A 21,252-nucleotide genomic window follows, 5' to 3' on the forward strand; every position below is an offset into this window, starting at 1 on the left:
AGCTCAGAGGAAGCAAATACTAGTGTTGAGAAATTTAAGCAAAATGCATACTCTCAGTATAGAGATAATTCCTTCGCAATTTCCTTGTCCTATTCATGTATTGAAGACACTCATGTTTCTCTCAAATATACCTACTTGAAACCTTTAGCTTGTGTTAGTTGTAAAATTCATAGTAGGAGCATTTGTGGTGTTAAAGCCAAAGTTTGGTGTAGGAAACCTTTCCTTGCTTCCAGCTTGAGAGACAACATCTCTATATGTTAAAATCGGAGAAAATTTTAGCAAGGATAAGCATTTCAGGCCCTAGAGTTTCACATACAAACAGGTCCCGTTTTTTGACAGTTCTTGGGATCAATGCTGAGGGACAGCACCCCAAACAGAAACGGGCACGTCCCTGTGCTAGATTGACTAGAACGAGATCATCCGAATGGAAAGGTGTTTTGGCTGACACCTTAGCATGGTATTTATATTTCTTTACAAAGATTTTGAGACATCTTTAAAATGCGCTTGTCTCTTCTAACTGCAACATGTCCATGGAACATCATCCTCACTTCACTAAGGAAGAAACTGAAGCACAGAGGGAGGCGGTTGCTAGCATCCCTGAGGCCTCCCTGCAAGACCACCCGTCCCACAACCGGCTTCTGACCCTTCAACATCACTGACAGCGTAAAACCCAGGTCCTTGTGCCTGAGACACATAGTCTGAGACTGCCTATCTTTTTAGGTTTTTAAAAAATATTTATTATTATTATTATTTATTTATTTGAGAGAGAGAGAATCTCAAGCAGACTCCACGCTGTGCACGGAGCCCCATGTGGGACTTGACCCTACCACCCTGAGGTCATGACCTGAGCTGAATCCAGGAGGGGGACCCTGATCCAACTGACCATCCAGGTGCCCCATGAAACTGCCTGTGGTTGACCCCACGTTACACAGTTTGCCCAGGACTCCCCTTGCCTGCCCTCTGCCTCCATCCACTGTCCTCTCCTTGCCTGGATTATCCTCCTCCACCGCCTTCCCCAAAGCCAAGCGGCCCCCTCTGGTAGCCACTAGCCCCCACGAGGCTGCTGAGCATGCGAAACATGGCTGGTCCACGTGGAGATATGCAGTTAAGTCTAAAAACCACACCGATCTCAAAGATTTAAGAAGAAAGAGAAAGCGAATGTTAAATATCTAATTATTCATTCTTTATATTAGTATATGTTGAAATGATAATATTTTTGATATGCTGGGTTAGATAAGATATATTATTAAAATTAATTTCATTTGGATTTATTTATCTTTGAGATTTGATTTAATTTTATTTATTTAATTTATTTATTTATTCATGAGGGACATAGAGAGAGAGAGAGAGAGAGAGGCAGAGACACAGGCAGAGGTAGAAGCAGGCTCTAAGCAGGGAGCCTGATATGGAGCTTGATCCCAGAACTTCAGGATCACGCCCCCCAGCCAGTCAGGCGCCAAACTGCTGAGCCAACAAGGGATCCCCCAAGATTTTATTTTTAAGTCATCTCTCCACCCATCATGGGGCCCATCTCACAACCTGGACACCAGGAGTCACGTGCTCTACTGACTGAGCCAGCCAGGTGCCCCTCATTTGGTTCTTTTTAGGGTGATTTTTTTGTTTTGTTTTTTTTTGTAAGGAGGTAGAAGTTTGTTGAATACACCCCAAGGGAGAGTTGGGTAGGATGGCAGAGCAGAAGCTGTCTGCCTATAGGAGAATATTTTAAATTACGCATGTGGCTGGCATTACTTTTGGGGCGACGCTGCTCCAGATGGCTCCTCAAGCCTCAGCTTACATTAGCTTAACTCAGGAAGCCTTTGCTGACCCTTCAAACCCCATTCCACTCTGAATTCATAATTTTCCCTCCAAGTCATCATTGTGCCCCCCCCCCTTTTTTTTAATTTAAATTCAGTTAGCCAACACAGAGTCCATCACTGGTTTTAGAGACCGAGGCTAGTGACTCCTCAGTTGCCCATAACACCCGGTGCTCATCACACCTCGTGCCCTTCCTCATGCCCAGTTAAGCTTCTTTCCTGTCTTAGTGCAGCTCCTTCCCTGGGCTTCATCCCACTAGGCCATGATGTTTCTCAGAGCAGACACCAAGTCTGTTTTGCCAGAGTTTTCTCTGTCTCCCCCTTCCTCACTGCCAGCGTGGTACCTGATGCGCAGAAGATGAGGCTCAAGAATTCAGAGGCTTTTAAACTTTAGAAACAGAAATATGGTAATGACAGGATCAGAGAATCTTTCATTTTGAGAAATGGAGAAGTGTTAAGAATTGCAAAATATGGGAGCTTAGGGAGGGCAGGGAGAGGAGGACGCTGACTTAGCTTTCAGAGGAAGTTCTAAACTTGACACTGACTCAAAGCTTTGAATTCATAACTGTTTGCAAAAGCATTTTAAGAGCATCGCAGCTCATCCCCAGCTTTTCCTGTGCCTTTATAAGCTCCATTGGAATGGCTGCCACGGCCTTTGTGCAGATGGTCGTGGAGGCTCTAGCCTCAGTCCCAGGCACTGTTTGGCCTGTCTGGGCACCCCCAATAGTATTATACACAATACTATGTATGGCTCTGATTTGTAAACCCTTGAGCCTGGAAGGAAGCGTTCTGCTTATCCCGTGACTTGATAGAATAAGTCTCTTTTTTAAAGATAACTGTAGCTGGTTTTTGTAGATGAATCTTGGTTATTTGTGATGCTTTGGTACTTTGAAATGTTATGTTTTCCTTAAAGCTGTTGCCTTGAAACTGGGTTTATAGGGGAAGAGTATTTTTATTCAATACCTTAATTTAGAGAAAATCATATTTTAGGGGGAAAGTACTCAAAAGCCATCTAGATGGCTGTGTCAGTCATTTGACCAAATTTAAAAAGCAGAGTGGAGCAAAATGTAGCCACAGATTAACATTTTATACCTGACTGAAAAGATGTTACTGAGGAGTGGCTATATGTCTGTGCTATAACTGAAATGCTATCACAATCGAGCTGAAGGTTTGAGGTTAAAGAAGCTAATATAGCAGATCTGATTGCAGAAATGTTGGTATTAACATTTTAACACTGTGTGATGATTATTAGAATAGTCTTAACATTAAAAGACCTAGGGTGGTTTTTTTTTTTTTTTTTTTTGAGCTTCCTTAACAATTTCCGTTTCTTAGTGATCGCCTGTGCTTCACTAATTTCTATAACCAAGCTGGAGTGGAATCCGAAAGAAAAGGTAACATTTAACCTGTCTTCAGTATGATTGTCGAACCCGGTTCCTGGGGATTATTCTCAAAATTATTTGCAAAATTTTAAATTCCTAATGGAATTTTCTAATCAAGAGGACAGGTTGATGGGTGGTGGGGCGATGTGGGTTAGGGGTATGGAGGTCAGAGCAGGGGTTGTGAATCAGAGGATGGGGTGAGCTCCAGCATGGAGGGCAGTTTGTTTCAGGATGAACTGGAGCATCAGTGCAGTCAGGGCAACATGCGTGGGCGAGGAGTGCATGTGGAGCTGTGAGGGGGGAGGCAGAGAGCCTCCTATTCAGGGGGCCTGAATAAGCTTTGAACAGAGCCTTCCTTCAAAAGCAAGTACATTGGAAGAATATTAGTCAGAAGTAACCCCTGGATGAATGGGTGAGAACTGAGCCTGGGGTTAGGGTGGCCAGAGAAGGCAGTTCTCAGGTTTAGATCTCAAGTCTGGATGCACCCGGGGAGTTCAGCGTGTTCCTCATCAGGAAGATCACATCCCAACCACCATGAGCTCCCACCTCACCCCCCACCACAGTGGCTAAAACAACAACACAAGGAACAACAAGTGTCGGTGAGGATGTGAAGAGAATGGAACCTTCGTGCTCTGTTGGTGGAAAGGCAAACTGGTGCAGTCACTGTGGAAACCAGTACGGAGGTTCCTCAAAGAGTCAAAACTAGAGTTGTCATATGATTCAGTAATCACAGGCCTGAGTAGTCAAAAAATACAAAAGCACTAATTCAAAGAGCTACATGCAACCGTACATGTAGAGCAGCGTGGTTTCCAGGAGCCATGGCAAGGGAGTGGAGCACAGACCCCTGCATAGGTGAGCAGGTAAGGCTGCGGTGTGTATACACAGTGTCATGCTGCTCGGCCGTAAAGACGATGACATCCAACCATTTGCAGCAACATGGTTGGAGCTAGAGATAAGCCACATAGGTCAGAGGAAGACAAAAAAAACTTGATTTCACTCCTATGGAATTTAATAAACAAAACAAATGGACAAGGGGGAAAAGAGAGAGAGACAAACCAAGAAACAGACTCAACTACAGAGAACAAAATGCTGGCTCTCAAAGTGGGGGCGGGGTGAAACAAGAGGGGATTAAGAGGGCCCTTAACTGGGAGGAGCGCGGAGTGATACAAGGAAGTGCTGAACTACTACATTCTACTCCTGAAATGCATATGCCTGTGTGTGAACTATACAGAAATTAAAATTTAAAACTTAAAAAAAATAAGATAGCCTCAGGTGGATATAAGAAGGGGAGATGTTTAATGGGCACTGGCAAGTGACAAACATGACAACAGAAGGACATGCACCAAAGAGAAATTCCAAGTGTCCTGTTGGGGGAAGCAGAGACTCTGCCCCATGAACAGAAGCAGGGTCCCGATGAGGGCCGGTGGGGGGATCTGGTGGTAGGATTGTTGAATATGAGGTGGGAGTGACACATAAAGAGAAATGTCTGTCGTGGCACTGGGAGCCACCAGGCGTAGGGTGGATTGACCGGGACTTCTAGTCAAACCTTAGAACACCTGGATCAAATGTTTGGAATTGAGGGGGACTGATGCAGAGGTGCTCCAGGGACTCCTGCACGAGGTGCTCCAGGGACTCCTACACGAGGTGCTCCAGGGACTCCTGCAGAGGTGCTCAGGGACTCTCAGAGGTGCTCCAGGCACACCTGCTCGAGATGCTCCAGCAGACTTAGTGTGTGAGAGCAGCAGCTCGTGTTTCAAGTGACAGGGGAGTTAAGGATATTTTTCTTTTTCTTTTTTTCTTTTTTTAAGGATGTTTTTCAAAAAGCAGTTTGGGTAAAAGGCTGGCGTTTGCAGCCACCCGCAGGCAGGCGGAGAATCCAGCGAATGGTGGGGCCCGCAGCTCCCGGGAACCGTGCCGTGGGGCGAGGAAGAGCCATGCGCGGGTGCCGAGAGCGCAGCGGGGCCATTGCCGTCCCAGGCGGAGGGTCCGCGGGTGCCGGGCCTGCAGGAGCCCGCGGGAGGCTGGAGGGGCTGGGGACAAGGAGCCAGGTCGTCGGGGAAGGAGCCGTGCGGTGGCGCCGCCGGGGGGAGCCCTTGCACCGCGAATCAGCCCCGGGGCGGTGCCGGGGGCTGCCCTCCGCCGCGCGGCCCAGCACCCCGCGGTTCCCAGGCCCTTTCGTGCCTCACGGAGAGGTTCCTAGCCTGCGCTCAGCCGCGCGGCTCCGGTGCCCGCCTCCGTTCCTGGTGGCGGTGGACGCGCACGGAGGCCCGACGCCGGCCGCAGGCTGCACGAGGACGCACGGGTGGGTGGCGAGCAAGCGGGAGCAAAGCGGGGTCCGCGAGCGTTCGGGCGCCTGCACCTCCCCGAAATCTCCGCCGCTGGAAACTGCCTCAGAGGACCTGACGCCCCGCAGAACCCGCAGCCCCGCGGGTGTTCGTTCCCCGGGAACCTGTGGCCGAGCGGAGGGGAGCGGGACAGGCCGCCCTGGGACCAAAGGCGGGTGGAAGCCGCCGCCGGCCTAGCCTGGCCCGTGGGCTCCAGGCACGATGCAGACGCGTCCTTTTGACTCAGACATTGTTTATTTTATTACATTTAAGTCGGTTCCACACCCAGTGTGGAGCCCAGCACGGGGTTTACGCTCCTACCCGAGACTAGGACGTGAGCTGGGATCTAGACGTGTCCAGACGCGGCCCGCCTGCGCCCCCGAGGGCCCTTCAGATGGTGTTTAAAGATGCTTTTAAAGTAATTGACCGCATGTAAAAGTCAGGAGAGATCGCGTCTCGCCCACGCACACGCCCACGCACACGCACTCGCAGGCTTTCTTCTTAATCTTTTACAGCGGCCCGTTTGGTGAAAGTGGGATTGAGCGGCTGAGGCCTGGGTTCCCGGTCACTTCCGTTGTTGATACGAAGGCTCCCGCCTCCGCAGGAGGGACCGCTGCCCGCGTGGCTTCCCGTGTCACCCCCGCGCCCAGGGCACCCTGACCGTGTCCCTGCGCCCCTGGCTTTCGCTCTGCGCCGCGTCTGGGTCCCAGGGCAGCAGAGCAGCGCTCGCCACCATCCCCGGGGCTGCGGAGAAGGCCCCCCCGCCCCCGCCCCCGGCCCAGCACCGTGTCTAGTTAATGAGGCCTGGATGCCCAGGAGACGTTTTCCAGGTGTGCACCTCAGCTCTGGGATGCTTAGTCACGCCTTGAGCGAAGGTTCTTTCTTCTCTGGAGTCTGGATTGGCTTCCCCGCCTCAGCCGCCTAGCGGCTCCTCTTCTGCCTTCCTGGAGTGTGCAGAGCGGGTCTGCAGCCCGGTGCCGGCGGGGGCCTGCGCAACCCCGGGCCGGGGGCCTTCGTGCTTCCACTGGGCAGGTGCCCTGGTGGTCAGCCCCCGGCCTTGCTCACTGGCTTTCCCAAGGCCTCAGCCACCACTTTCTCTCCGCTCTGACCAGCCCTTGATTTTGGTACCTACCCTGCAGTGGATGGATTTAGGCTAAATCCTGTGTCTTACTGTTGTTTGTAGGATTATGTGTATCATGTGGTGAGTGCGATCTGTGAGTGGACAGTGGCCTTTGGTTTTATATTCTACTTCCTAACATTCATCCACGATTTCCAGGTAGGTGTTTACCGATTCAACGGTCATGAACCGCTGACAATTAGGGTTAGGAGAACTCCAGAGAACATTTCTGTCACTTAAGAAAAGTAAGAGCACTATCTTTCCTTTTACTCTTATGTTTGGGAAAAAAAATACGTAAATATTACAGTTCAGTTTATTCCACAAGGGAAGCATCTTTTAAAAAAGATTTTATTTATTCATGAGAGACACAGAGAGAGGCAGAGACACAGGCAGAGGGAGAAGCAGGCTCCCTGTGGGGAGCCAGATTTGGGACTTGGCCCCACGCAGCCCCGGGTCACAGCCTGAGCCAAAGGCAGACGCTCACTCGTGGAGCCCCCCAGGCACCCCCCATAAGGGAAACATCTTCCCCAGCTCTCCCAAACAGCGAAATTTTCATACATCCTCTGCTATGGGATGCTCATAGTCCCAGACCCTGGTTATTAGCTTTCTGAGGAGGCCCTGCTGACTAGTTCCACATAATAGGAAATATGTCCTTTTATCAAACAAAAGTCCGTTGTCAAAAAATCTTCCCCAAGGCAGAGAGTTTGACAACAGAGAAAAACCTTCCATTTCGAAACAAGTGAATTCTTAGCTAACAGGAGATAAGAAGCCAAGAAAATTCTCTAAGACCCAACTTAGAGTGTGCAGAACCCACCGTGAGGTCATCTGTGGAGGGCGGGTGCACTGCCGGTGGACGTTCCTTGGCTGGCACCACTTCACCTCCTCTGAAACCTTTTTCTTCTGTCTTTAACAGGGTGTCACCCTCAGGATATCCACAGAGATCAATGACGACATTTGAAGAAAGAAGAATCCTATGTCAGTCAGTGAGCGTTGCAGACAATTTCTGGAAGTGGTAGGGAGGACAGACAGGGTGTTAATGTTGCCCTGAGTGAAATGTACCTGAGGTACATCCAGGACTTGAATTTCTTTAAGGATTCCCAATAGTTGTACTATTTCCAAAGGTATGTTTTCCTTGAGAATGCATTTATGACATTGTAGCAATGTTTTTATAATTTTCTAAGTAGACACTTTTTTTTTACCTTTAACAAGTTCATTACAGAAGAGATAAGGTGTTACAGAAAACGGAGAGCTCTTATTTTTGCACAGATTCTGTCTTGTGTTTTCTTTGTGTGTGAGTGATTCACGGGAATACACTGAGGGGTTCACTAACAAGTTAAATCAGGGCCTATTTGTTTTTTACGTTTTATTTTTAGAAAATGGACCATCTGATTTTATACCATGAGAACATTTATGAAGCTTGATTTTTAATGATCATAAAGATTTAGTTCACAAATCAACACTAACAAGGATACTCTGATTTTTAAGCGGACTCAGCACGGTGCTTCTACCGAAATGCCTTTCAGTCTCCGGTTCTCTGTACACACCGGCTCTAAACGAACCAGAAGACTCAGGTTCTAGACTCCGGCCCGCGGGCCTCCCTGCTAAGGAGCCGCAACTGTTGCCCCGGCTACCAGGGGCCACTCCGCAGTGGGCCAGGTCCCGGGGGAGGGGGGGCGGGTGGCTTCGGCTGGCCAGAATCCAGAAGCCTGTAACAGCAATGAGGCGAGGGGACCCCCCTGACAAGGGAAACCCCACTGGGGGCTGCGTGTCGTCGTGGCCAAGGAGGGAAGTATCCCAGGGACCCCCTGTGGAAGGCGGGGTGTGGGCCGAGGCCTCGGGCTGCCCCAACCTCCTCGAAAGCCACTCTGCGGGAAGCGTTAGAAAGGCCATGCGGGACGCCACCACCTGCCGTCGCCGGCATTCGGTGATCGCCGGGTCTGAGTCCGGGAGCACGCTCAGTCTTGAACCGCGTTCACGCCACTGAAGCTGCGGACAGGAGCGTCGGCCGAGGCGGGGAGGAGGCGGCGCGCACGGCCGTTCGCGGCTCCTCCGCCGGCCGCCGGTGCTTCCCGCCCACGGTGCAAGGGACACAGGGAGGAGGCCTTTCAGAGCACCGAGGGGCCTGCAGTGTGCAGGCGGGAGAGGAGGCCTTCCTTCGAAGACCCCGCAGAGCCCGGATCCGCCCCCGGCCCCTGAGGACCTGCGCCAGGGGCCGGGGAAGCGGACGCCGCCGGCGGATCGCGCTGTCGGGACGAAGCAGTCGCAGCCCGCGCGGCCCGACCCACCGCGGGCCCCGCGGCCTCCGCGGCGGGAAGCCCGTAGCACGCTCAGCCTGCGGCCCCAGCCACACTGGCGATGACAGCGAACCAATAGCCTCCTTACGGCGAAGATGCGGGATGGCACGTTCCCGCCATGCAACCACGGGAGGGGGACTGCACGCGCCGTCTCCTGTCACACGGACCCTCCGTACCCGCACTTCACGGCAGGCCCCATCGTACTTCTTTCCCGCACCGCTGCGGCAGGGCCCGGGGGCTCCTTGAGGGTGCAGTATGGGTCGTAATTGTCACCTTCGTACCCCGGCGTTCACCGGGGTGCCTCCGGGTGCACATGGGTGCTGAATGCATGGACGCCTGCGTGAGCGGAGGAAGGAGGGGCGAGGGGCGCTGCAGGACTGCGGCCGGAGGTTCACACTGGCTCCGCGGGTGGCGACGATGTGTAGTGTGTGTGACCTCATCGCTCTCACTGTTGTGCTTTGTGCACCGTGGACATTGCACGCTCGGGCTCCCCCGCTCGGCGACAGGTCTCTCCAGCCTGGAATCCTTCGACGGGCTCCGCACGGCGGTGCCCCTGGCTTGACAGGCTGAGGACGCCCCAGTCCCTCGGTCGCGCCACTCTGCTGACTCCGTGAACCTCCAAAGCTGCTCCGATCCGCGCGTCCGTGTCATTGCTCGGTTCCATGCATTTGCTTCTCCTTGGGCCTCACGGGGAAAGAGTAAAATAAAATGGAATATTTCTGTGTTTTAGCAATTCTTGTCTCGGTGCGGTCACGACCTGTGGACGAGGCCCCACTGTGAAGTGTGTGCAGCTGGGACCCGTACAGGGCGCCTTGAACCCCTCTGTCTTTAGTTCGTGTAGCCTCGCATGTGGGCACTGTGGTCTGTTTCTGCGGAGACTCAACCATTCGTATCAGGAGTTGGCATCCGGCTCCGCCCTTGGAGCTGCAGGCGCCCCATATGCAGCTCCACGGCAGGGAGGAGGGGGCGCCTTCTGAGCCACTAACCCGGGCGGCGGTGGGGCGGCTGCGGGGGCGGCTGAGCCCAAACGGGGCCCCAGCGCCTGTCGTTCTCCAGGCTCTACTTTCCCCCTGTTGGCCTCCTCCTCAGGCAGGTTTGCCCCTGGGGGGGCTGAGATGGCTTCTAGAAGCCTGAGGGCTATAACCTGTCCAGGAAAGGGGGTCTCGCCCCTCGGCTGGGACATTGGCCCGGGAGGGGAAGCTCATTGTCTCCGGCTGGCTCGGTTCACAGGTCCAAACCGCCCCACCCCGGGAGTCAGGGAGGTAGGGTGCCCTGTGTCACCTGCCGCCCTCGGGGGGAGGGAGGGTCAACACGGTCCAAAGTGCTGGGCTGACGGCTGTCGAAAGTTGTTCCTGAGACAACGGGACTGGGAGCAGGGCGCCGACCCCGCCGACCTGTGCCACCCGGGGCACCGGATCACGCTGGCCCACGGCCCCCTCGGGTGAGGAGGACGCAGCCGCGTAGGTGCCTCCAGGGTCCCGCTTCCCCGGGCGGCTGTGTCCGGTCTGAGCCCCGGCGGTGGTCGGGCAGGTACTACCACCTGGTGCGGGGGAGGAACCGCGGGGTGTGCTGTGGGCTGGGGCGGGCTCGGGGGACTCGAGTTCTCCTGATTGCTGATCAAGTGGGTCTTTCTTTCTTTCTTTCTTTCTTTCTTTCTTTCTTTCTTTCTTTCTTTCTTTCTTTCTTTTTCTTCTCTCTCTCTCTCTTTTTAAACACTAACAGAATTCCACAGAAACTGCATTTCATAAGCCAAATTAAGTACATTAGTGTTGTGCTGTGTTTGGGTTTCCTGACATCCCTCGCATGTGGCACTGTCCCACGTTCCCACTTTTTGCTCAGCTGGAGACGCGCTGGTCTGGTGTGTAGGCCCTGGAATGAGGAAGGCCGACTGCGGGGGAGGTCAGTGGTCGCCCCCTGTCGCCGGCTCCCTGGGCCTGGCAGGCTGGCAGGCCCGGCGTCTCCCCACACACATACTCTTGGTCTGGCTCTGAACGCCCCGCATTCTCGAGGCCAGGCTGTCATGCATTTGCGTCCTGTCGGTTGCATAAGAGGGCGCAGCCACAGCCTCGGGGTCTGGAGGGGCAGCCGTGGACTCCGCTGCCGCCCCCAGGGGACTTATCTTCTAAAAGGAAGGGTGGCAGAGTGCCAGACCCCATGGGCGGGGGTGGCGCTGACCTCCAAAGCCAATGCTTAGAAGAGGCGGGCGGAGCCCCCAGCTGTGTGCTCAGAGCCGGGGTGCCGGGTGTGCCCAGCCCGCGGTCCCTCAGCCGGGAGCTCCCTCTGTACCCCGCTCCCCAGAGCCAGCTGCACCCCCACGCCCTGCACACACCTGGCTTACCTTTGATGGGGTCGGGGAGGGTTTCAGAGGCACACCCCTGGGAGCCCTGCCTCATAAGTGTCACCCAGGTTTCCCCAAAAGGCAAATACGGCTGTTACCCTGCCTCCCCCCGCCTCCCCCCATCTCCCCCACCTCCCCCCTGCCAGGACCGGGAGGGAATTTCTAGATAAGTGGGGATTCGCCCGCTCCCACTCACAGCGTTTACTCTCCAGACCATTTGTTCTTACTCTAAAGTTCTTGAATCAGTGAGCATGTTCATGGGGTTCAAAAATCAAACTTGTCTAGAAAGGTCCTTGGCGCAAAGCCTCCGCGCTCCTCCTTGACCCACGCGCACTCAGGTCGTACCTCCCTCCGCAGACGCCCGCTTCTCATGCAAATGCGAGCAGAAACACAGTTAAACATGTCCTTTTGCCTTCTTCCCCACACGCCCCCCCCCCCCCAGGACGGCCTTGGGCTTCCCTGGGACCAGGTGGTGCGTCCTGGGGGCGCCTCCGCGTCAGCACCTGCCCGCGCGGTGTCCCGCTGCCCCCGTTCCCTGCGCAGCCCCCCGGCTGGATCCTGCGGCGGTCCCCGCCTCGTGGGTGGCCCTGGGCCTCACCGCGCCCCGAGCAGGGGCTCTGGGAGCAGTTCCCGTGGCGGTGACGCGGGGATGAGCGGCTACGGCTGCGACCTGACAAGTCCTGTCACCCTGCCCTCTACTCTGAACAGGTGTACTCGCTCCTTCCCGTCGGCGACCCTCCCTGGCCACCAGCTCCCCCAACCTGGGGGCCACCCTCGGTTCACCTGGCGGGTCTCGTGTGCCGACTGGCGCCCGTGGGCATCCTGGTGAGCCCTGCCAGCGCCCCCGTGCTCCCCGTGCGTCCTCCTGGGGCCCTGGGTGCCCCCCGCTCGCGGCAGAGCTCCCCCATCCCGCCCCGGCCCCCGCCTCCCGCTCCTGCTCTGGCTCTTCTCCTTCAGGGGTCGGAAGCCTCTGTGTCTCACTCAGGTTTTCCCTGTGATGTGGCCCCTTTGTCCTCACCTCGTCTGATCCAGTCCTTTCTAGCCACTTCCTCCTCTCCGTGTCTCTTTGAGGGGCCACCAGCTTCGTCTGCACTTTCTTGAGGGCCTAGTACTCTTGTGGTCCTTGGTCACCAACCTCAACACCCCTGCCCCGCCCAGGGAAACTGACCCAAGACAACAAACACCAGGGGCAACTCAGATGGCCCCAGCCCTCCCTTAGCCGGTGGCTCAGTGAGTGGGGGACACCAGCAATGCAGGGAAGAGACAGGGAGGGAGGAAATTCCAGCTTTGAGAAACTTTAAACAAACTTATTTGGAAATAATAGGCTTTAATTTTGCTTAGATGTATCTTTTATGCCATTTAAAAAATTCATAAACTTCACTTTTTTTTTAAATTTTTTATTTATTTATGATAGTCACAGAGAGAGAGAGAGAGGCAGAGACACAGGCAGAGGGAGAAGCAGGCTCCATGCACCAGGAGCCCGATGTGGGAATCGATCCCGGGTCTCCAGGATCGCGCCCTGGGCCAAAGGCAGGCGCCAAACCGCTGCGCCACCCAGGGATCCCCATAAACTTCACTTTTTAGAGAAGGTTAGGTTCACAGCAAAATTGAGCAGAAAGTACAGTGCTCCACTCCAGGCGCATGGCCCCCCCTCCCCCCCCCAACCTTCTACAACGATGGACCTACAGCAGTACTTCATCATCACCCCAGTCATGGTTTGCATGGGCTTCACTCTGGGGGTGCATTCTGGGAGTCTGGACAAAGGCATAGGTGCATGTGTCTACTATGGTAGCACCATCCACCAAATGTCACTGTCCTAAAAGCCCATTTGTCATTTTGAAAAAGAGAATCTTACTTGGAATTACCTACCTGGAGAGTGCGTGACTGTTCTTAGTACCTGGCCTTAGGGACTGCTGCTTACCCACTAGGGACCCGTTTCGCCCGCCTGCTATCACTCAGATTCCGCTGACACTGGCTGAGTATCTGACCACACAGAAGGTGCTGAGAGCCAGGAACTGGGCCCCAGTCGGCCCCATTTTACTACTGAGGATATTATTGCAGTTAGGTTGTCACTGGGTACCAAGCAATGGAGTTAGGACCCAACCCCGGGCTGTAACTCCGAAGTCAACCTTTTCCATCAGGACAACGTGATCATCAACCATCATCATGTGATTCTGAGTGAATTTGTCAGCTTTTCCAGTCATATAATACCCACTGCCTGGAGGAATCAAAACTCTCAACTGGAGAGTTCAGAAAAATGTATCAAATGTCTGAGTTGCTTTGAAAGGGTGGATCCCAGTTGAACTATGTGTATAAGCCTTGGGAGGCAGGGGGTGAGGCAGGGGCTAGGGCACTAGAATCAGAAGTAGAAACATGGGCAGGGAGACTTGCAGGCCATCTCCAGTTTTTGGTGGGAGTGTGAAATGAGCTCTTCTGCACATGTCCACAATCCTAGAGGAGGATGGAAATGGCCAAGGATTCCCTTGGACTGTGGGGTTTATGAAGGGGCTTTCAGGATGATTAAGGCTCTGGTGGTGGGAAGGTGTATTTTCTTAGAACTTTGAAATCTTCGTATCTTTTGCTTCTGATTGGTGCCATAATGTAGACTTGGGGTGGTCTTCTGTTTGGAATCATTGCTCTACTTCCCAAGGAAGAAATCATGGTGGGATCCAGGGGCTTCCGTCAGGCTGGGAAAAGAAGTCCTTAGTGGTCCCACTTGTCGGACACTGGGGTTGGGGTCTGACTTGAGCACCCAAGAGAGTCCTCCAGTCCCCACAGCAGCAGGAAGCAGCGACGGTCTCAGGCCTGGGTGCCCTGGGTTCCAGGTCTGGCCCACCGGGCTGATCTTAGCACCAGTGACAGGAACGCCTGGAAGACAAACCTGGCCTCCTTGAACTCTCCTTGTGCACACATCGGCCCAGGGTGGCAAGTCCCAGGTACTGCCCAAGACATCTGATTTAAGGCAAAGACTGAGGCCTTTAGAGTTGGCCTATCAGCTGGCAGCTGCTACCCTAGCCCTTAACGCATGTACTGAAGTGAATATGGAGCGCAGTCCAGTCTGTCATTTCCTCTTAATACCCAAAAAGCCACTATTTTGTCTGGAAGTTCCCTCCAGGGCTCCAGCAGGTGAGGTTGTTCTTCTGCGTCACTGCACTTGGAACCCTGAAGCAAGAGCCACCTTGAAATCGAAACTGGGAAAATCCCAGGTTTCTCTGGCCAAGAGAAGAAGCAAAGGTATGTTCTGAGCTTTATTGAATAATTACCTACTCGTTGACATTTTGGGGGAGGAGGAGAAAGCCGAGGGGTTGGCATGTGTGACCAGAGGTCAGGGAGGAAGTTAGGTCATGTGGCTTATAAATGCAGTGGGACATTTCTGTGTTCCCTGGACTTTGGCTCAGGCTGAACCAGAGAATGTGTTCTTCTGACTGCGTCGGTCGGCCTTCCTGGGGTACATCGCTGTTTTGACTGAGTAAATGACCATGGTCACGGTGACCCAGTGAATCCTAAAGACCCGCGGGCTGGTGAGAGCAGACACAGTGGTGACTTGGAGGAAAGAAAATGGGGAGAAAGAGGACCTGGAATTACCTGACCATGGAGGGGGACCTCCTCCCACCTGCCACTGGTCTGAAGGGCAGACGGGGGCAGCTTCCCAACAAACTGTTCTGACACTAACAATTCAGAAGGAAGGATGTTCTCCATGTGGGAACACTTTTGATGGGCGTCCCCAAAATTTCAGCCCATTGTGTGTCTCCTGTGTAACTCTCACTGTGCTGGATGGCACCACACTTACCACGCTTCAGTGACTCGCTCTGTGACTCAAGTATTTTTAAGGAGACGCTTCTCCCGCTGCCTGTCCTCCTGGACTGCCTAGGGTGGCAAGCGGTGTTAACACCCTCTGCATTGCCAAGGGCAGAAACCCGAGAGCCGAGTCCTGGGCTGCTCCCTCTGCCACCCACCCCACGCCACCCCATGTCCCATTAACTGAATCTCCTGGCTACATGGTGAGCAGGTAGTTCACCTAAACCAGGGCATTTTGGAGCATGAGAGGGACACTCTTGGTCAGTGTACCTAGAATGAACTGGATGTGCCTGACCCCTGAAGGTGGGGTCAACCCATTTCCATGGTCTTCAATCTTCTTCCTTGTCTCCACTGCCTCCATCGCCACCTTGGTGCAGGCCTTCATGATCACTTGCTTGGACTAGTGCAGTAGTTCACTATTTCCTTGATTTCTGTCTTGGGCCTTTAGCAGACGTTGCACATACACATCTGATGTATCCCCCTTTTAAAATCCTTCAGCGGCTCCCCCATAGCTTTAGGGTACATTTCAAATTCCTTAGATTGGCCTGTGAGGTTCTTTATAGATCTGGCTCCTTTTAATTTTTCTAGCATGTTCACTTATTTACCCATTTGCCAGGGTTTCTTGAGACTTACTGTGGCCTGGCACAATGCCAGCCTCTGGAACATAATAGTACATAAGACAGGTTTCTGTTTGCGGGTATTTGCAGTGGGTGGAGGAACAGCCGCGGCGACACTACGCTAAAGCAGGCAGCAGCAAAGCACGGCGCTCTTGGATCTCATCCCTCCACATGAGCTTCGGAGACCGGTGCACGAGCATCACCCCGAAGCCTGACTTCGGGCCCTGCCCCAAACCCACTAAATCCAAACGTATGTTGTGCCAAAATGCCAGAGTGATCAGAATACATGCTAGTCTGCGAGGTCTGGTCTGCGGGGTCCCTGAAGCACCTGGTTCAGGCCCAGGCCAGGAGGGGGACACGGAGGGGGAGATGGTGTGCTAAACAAAGGCAAGGTGGGAAAAGCACCCAGGGGAGGGATTTGCCTGCGTGTGGCAGAGAGGCAAGAGGGATGTGCTGTTCGGAGGGGATTACAAGCTGGTCAGGAGTTTGAGAACCCAGGTTGCAGGTGGGAGCCAAACTGACCAATTTCAGTCCCTCTGATTCTCCTTCGAGCCCCTCTAGAAACATGGTGGTTTAGAAGAAATACTTCGATTCGTGGGGACAGCAGAATGGTGGTTACCAGGAGCTGGAGGGAGAGGAGAATGGGGAGTTACTGTTTACTTGGTACAGACTTTCTTTTTTTTATAATAAATTTATTTTTTATTGGTGTTCAATTTACCAACATACAGAATAACACCCAGTGCTCATCCCGTCAAGTGCCTCCCTCAGTGCCCGTCACCCATTCACCCCCACCCCCTGCCCTCCTCCCCTTCCACCACCCCTAGTTCATTTCCCCGAGTTAGGAGTCTTTATGTTCTGTCTCCCTTTCTGATATCTCCCACATATTTCTTCTCCCTTCCCTTATATTCCCTTTCACTATTATTTATATTCCCCAAATGAATGAGAACATACAATGTTTGTCCTTCTCCGATTGACTTACTTCACTCAGCATAATACCCTCCAGTTCCATCCACGTTGAAGCAAATGGTGGGTATTTGTCGTTTCTAATGGCTGAGTAATATTCCATTGTATACATAAACCACATCTTCTTTATCCATCATCTTTCGATGGACACCGAGGCTCCTTCCACAGTTTGGCTATTGTGGACATTGCTGCTATAAACATCGGGGTGCAGGTGTCCTGGCGTTTCATTGCATCTGTATCTTTGGGGTAAATCCCCAGCAGTGCAATTGCTGGGTCGTAGGGCAGGTCTATTTTTAACTCTTTGAGGAACCTCCACACAGTTTTCCAGACTTTGCATCTGAAAAGATGAAAAAGTTCTGGAAGTGGAAGGTGGTGATAGGGGTATGACATCATACCACTCCACCCAGTGCCACTGAATTGTATGCCTGCAAAAGGTAAATGTGGCAACTTTTGTGCCATGTGTGTTTATCGCAATTAAAAAAAAAGAGAGAGTACTTTGGAGGCAAAGAAGACTTAATTATATAGTCCTAGCTGTGCCATACTCTTGCCATGACACGGCTGGCAAATCAGGTACTTTTTTGGGAACTCAGTGTCGTCATTTATAAAATGGAACTAGTGATGGTGCCTCATGGACAGGTCATGAGGAGCCACTGAGGCAATGCCTGTGAAGCACTGTGGGCTTGTTGCGTTGTCTTTCTGCCCTTGAAAGGCCTTGAAAAGCATGTTCTTAAGCTAATGCCTGGGATACCTGAGCTCTGTGAGGCAGCTGGGATGACCCCTTCCCTCTGCACTTGGACTGGGCGAGGGTTCCTCAACTCTGGCTGCACATTAGGATCAGCTGGAGTGCGTTGTCAAATCCACTGCCTGGGAACAGGGCAGGACCACCATGAATCCAGGGGATCCCAATGTGCAGCCAAGGCTGAGAAACTGCCCGAGCGGTGGGTCACAACTTGAGCGTGTGCTGGGATCACACAGACAGTGTGTTAAAATAGTTCCTGGGCTCCACCCCCGGGGTCCAAGTTTAGTAGGTACGGCCCAACGCCCCACTCTATCCCACCACCTGTTGGTGGCCCCTTCCTTTTATGTGCAGTCCATATCATTCTGCCCGCTCTCAGCCTCCTCCAGGTCCATCACACTATTGAAGCGTTTCTTGAAAACGTGCCAGTGACCCTTTTCATGCCAGCGCTCTCGATATTCACCAACCCTTTCTGGCTTTAGACATAATTCACTGTGCCTCAGAATTCTTTGAATTCAGGGTCATGCTCTGTGTTTTCTTCTTTCCTTTGCCCTCCTCAGCCTGGGAGTAGGGATCCACGCGAGAGACTCCCATTACCGCATACTTGGGTTCCTATGTTTATCTCTTAAGAAGAACACAGTCTTGGAAATGAGACAGATGTGGGTTCATATCTTGTACTTGGGCAATTTGCTGGAACTCTGAGCCTCATTTTTCTTGCTGGTGAGTCATGGGTAATGATAACAGCGCCTCTGTAATAATCCATCCCTGGCACATAACGACGCAACTGTTAGTTATTATAGTATCTCACCTTTAAGAACCTGGTAAAACCTTGAAGAGAACTCTAGGAGTGGTGGGACTACCGCATGGGCTACAGAGGGCGGAGCCAGGGATTTCCAAAATAGGATTTACCAAGAGGTAAGGAATGGTCCCAACCCAGGAAGATAGGGAGGTGACAGATGGTATTTAACCAAAGGAATGGCCGAGAGCTTCCCCGTGACAACATTAAACTGTGAGCCTATGGGCTAGTCCATGCACAGGAAGGGAGTTAGTAATGGTGCTGGGATGGGTTGTGGATTGGTCCCAGAAGAAATCCACAAGGGAATTTCAACCCTATTGATATGGAATTCAGTCCCTTTGGCAAGAAATGAGATGATAAAGAACCTACTACAATTTGTGCCATTTATTATAATTGTGTGCAAAACATGACCACGGGGTGTTACACTGAGCTCTTGTAACAAGATGAGGTCTCTGAGTGCTGTTTCCCGTCTATGATGTTATTCAGCAGGATGGCTCACATGTTGAAATCTGAGACTCTTTGGGTGAAGAATCCCTCTGCAGGCCATACCAGATGTTGCTTGTGCAGCTCCCCAAGCACCGAAAGATGAGTTAAGCCTTGAATTATTCTGAACTTGCATCAAACTCTGAGGCTTTGATCCAATGAGCCATGGCAATAAAAAAAAAAAACAAGGTTATCAAAAAAGCTATGGGTGGTAGTCCCATCTGTGAGAGAGGAACTGGGCCACTGTGGATGGCTGCATTCCAGAAGGCCTCCAGATGTGCACAGCCATGAGCAGAGGGCCTCACTTAGTCTGATGTTGTGAAAATCCTGCACTGGAATCACATGAAGCCACAAACAAAATCTTCCTCACCCTTTAAAGACCCTGCAGACGTATCAGAAGTATCCCTCTCTCCAAGCCGCCTCCCCCGCACCATCCAGGCTTCCCTGACCCCACTTACCTTCCTTTATTTTTATCATCCATAGCGCACAGCTTGACACTTGGTTGTTTTCCAAATACACCGTCTTCTCTCCTTAGTTATACAGGGAGCCCCTAGAGTAGTCCAAAACCTAATCTATTCTCCGAACACCTAGCACTCTTGAGAGGCATCAAGGCCATCTTTTCATCCTTAAAATCTAGCACAGCATCTGGCATGGAGCAGATACTCAGCAAGGGGGTAAGTAGGTGCTTATGACGTGGATGGAGTTGATTGACAGCTATGTGGACTTGGCGTGAAAAATTCATCAAAGAAGGTGTCACAGGTGTTTCCTGCTTTGTTTGCCCAGCACCTCACCCCACCCCTCTTCTTCCAGAAGCTTCCTCTCCCTTATCCCCATCTTTGTGGTTCCCACAGGACCTGCCATGTTGTTTCCTGACTCTCTGGAGTTTACCTGACTCCAGCTGCTTCAGTGAACCCCTCCCTGGGACTTATCAACTTGGAACCAGAAAGAATATGAACATAGGTTTTTGGTTTTTTTTGTGTGTTGTTTTGTTTTCTGTAGTGACCAAAGCTATTAAATGTACTGTTAAGTGAGGGAGCTATTGGCCTCCATGTTTTTCCATGGGATCCCCATGAAGAAAGCTGATCAGTAGCTGGAATGAAGAATGAAGCTAATGGAGAGAGTGAATGAAGTGCAAAGACCAGAGGAAGAAAGAAGAACCTTGGTGGTTTGAGTTCCTGGTTTCCATTGTTCTCATGCCCTGGGCACATTCCTATCTTTGGGTTTCACAGACATCACATTATCCTTTACAATAACCCTGAACTTTGCTTAAATGAGTTTGAGTTAGGTCTGTCACTGGTAACCACAGAAGTCCTAACTAAGACAGAAGTCCCTGCTTAGTGGTAGACACTCCATAAAAAGGAATGGATGAATAAAATTGCACTAGGCCAAATTATGAAATTTTACAAACAGGAATTTTTCAAAACTTCCCATTCTTATTTGTGGTTTTAAAAAATATCTCAAAAAAAATAAAAATAAAAATAAAAAATATCTCTTTGATACCTCCCATCCCTCCCAACCCCCCCCACCCCAGAGGTAGCATAGTGCTGAGCATAGAGGAGGCGCATGGTATACATGGCAGCTACAGTTTCTGGTAAGTTAATTATTCATTTTTCATTTTCAGAGACTTTTTAACCTGTATGTGTATCGATTGAGAACCCCAGAGGCCTGGGGCGTCAGTGCCAGCTATACATGATGGAAGACGTTTGTAAAGTGCACATGGAGTGATGGGTTTTGAGCCTCAGCCATGAACTGAACATGAAAGGATGGTCCTCATGAGCAAAGGGAGGAGTCTTTGAGTAGCTCCCTGATAGACAAAATGGTACTAGAGATGTCCTGGTGTCCACATTTTCTGAGCTTCAAATTTAGGCACATGTCCCAGTGCATCTGAGGGAAATTTATGGGAACAATGGGGCAGCTTATTTGATGTTGGATCCCTGGCTCAGTATCTGGTTGCCATATTTGTAGAGCTAATCTGTAGCATGAGACCTTTCTCTAGACAGGCTGGTCTGCTTATTGCCACCCACGGGGCCATGTGCATTTTATCCTTAGCACATTTTCTCAGAAAGCTCCTGGTGCCAGCTACATCTTCCTGCTTTCCTTCATCTCCTTCCATTTATACCAAGCCCACCCCCCAAGTGCAGTTCTCCCATCTCCCCTGGAAGTGGCTGTTCCATATAATCTGCCACTTGTGATATTTTATCGTTTATTCTAATAATGGCAAGTATAACCTCATGTCCATGCCCCCCTTCTCATCAAAAGCATCACTAGTTGACATTGGTGCTCCTTCCCTGCAAGGCTGGCAAGAACTTCAGAATTCCCCCCAACATAGACTCTGAGGCAGCCAGTGAAGGCCCACTGGTGTTGGTAGGTGGCACGAAACCTAGTCTATCTCTGTTCCATTTCCTTATTGTTATTTAAAGTTTTTGGTTATGCCTTTTTCCTTTCTCCAACTGAGGTACTGTGTGTGTGTGTGTGTGTGTGTGTGTGTGTGTGTGTGTGTGTATACGGTTTCTTAGGCCATTCATGTGTTGATGGACACTTAGATTGTTTCCATATTGTGAGTCTTAAAGATAATGAGTAGCTTGTCCAAATG

At 51.8% G+C, this 21,252-nt stretch overlaps 1 protein-coding gene across 9 annotated transcripts in view; it reads left to right on the top strand.

Moving 5' to 3' along the window:
- The window catches only part of DRAM1 (DNA damage regulated autophagy modulator 1), a 44,932-nt gene extending 25,238 nt beyond the window's left edge, over window positions 1-19,694 (top strand). For 2 of the 9 annotated variants that reach the window (XM_038558844.1, XM_038558848.1), the window contains 2 exons: window positions 3,147-3,205; window positions 19,511-19,694. In XM_038558844.1, the coding sequence (XP_038414772.1) occupies window positions 3,147-3,205; window positions 19,511-19,690 (239 nt within the window). In that variant the 3' untranslated portion in view covers window positions 19,691-19,694. Of the gene's footprint in view, window positions 1-487; window positions 1,212-3,138; window positions 3,206-3,756; window positions 4,170-6,700; window positions 6,880-7,547; window positions 9,662-19,510 lie in introns of those variants that run through there. The other 7 variants (XM_038558849.1, XM_038558845.1, XM_038558846.1 and 4 more) reach the window with 7 other exon arrangements.
- Window positions 19,695-21,252: the final 1,558 nt, after the last annotated feature.

The sequence above is a fragment of the Canis lupus genome, chromosome 15 (genome assembly GCF_011100685.1).
Source record: "Canis lupus familiaris isolate Mischka breed German Shepherd chromosome 15, alternate assembly UU_Cfam_GSD_1.0, whole genome shotgun sequence".
Lineage (NCBI taxonomy): Eukaryota > Metazoa > Chordata > Mammalia > Carnivora > Canidae > Canis > Canis lupus.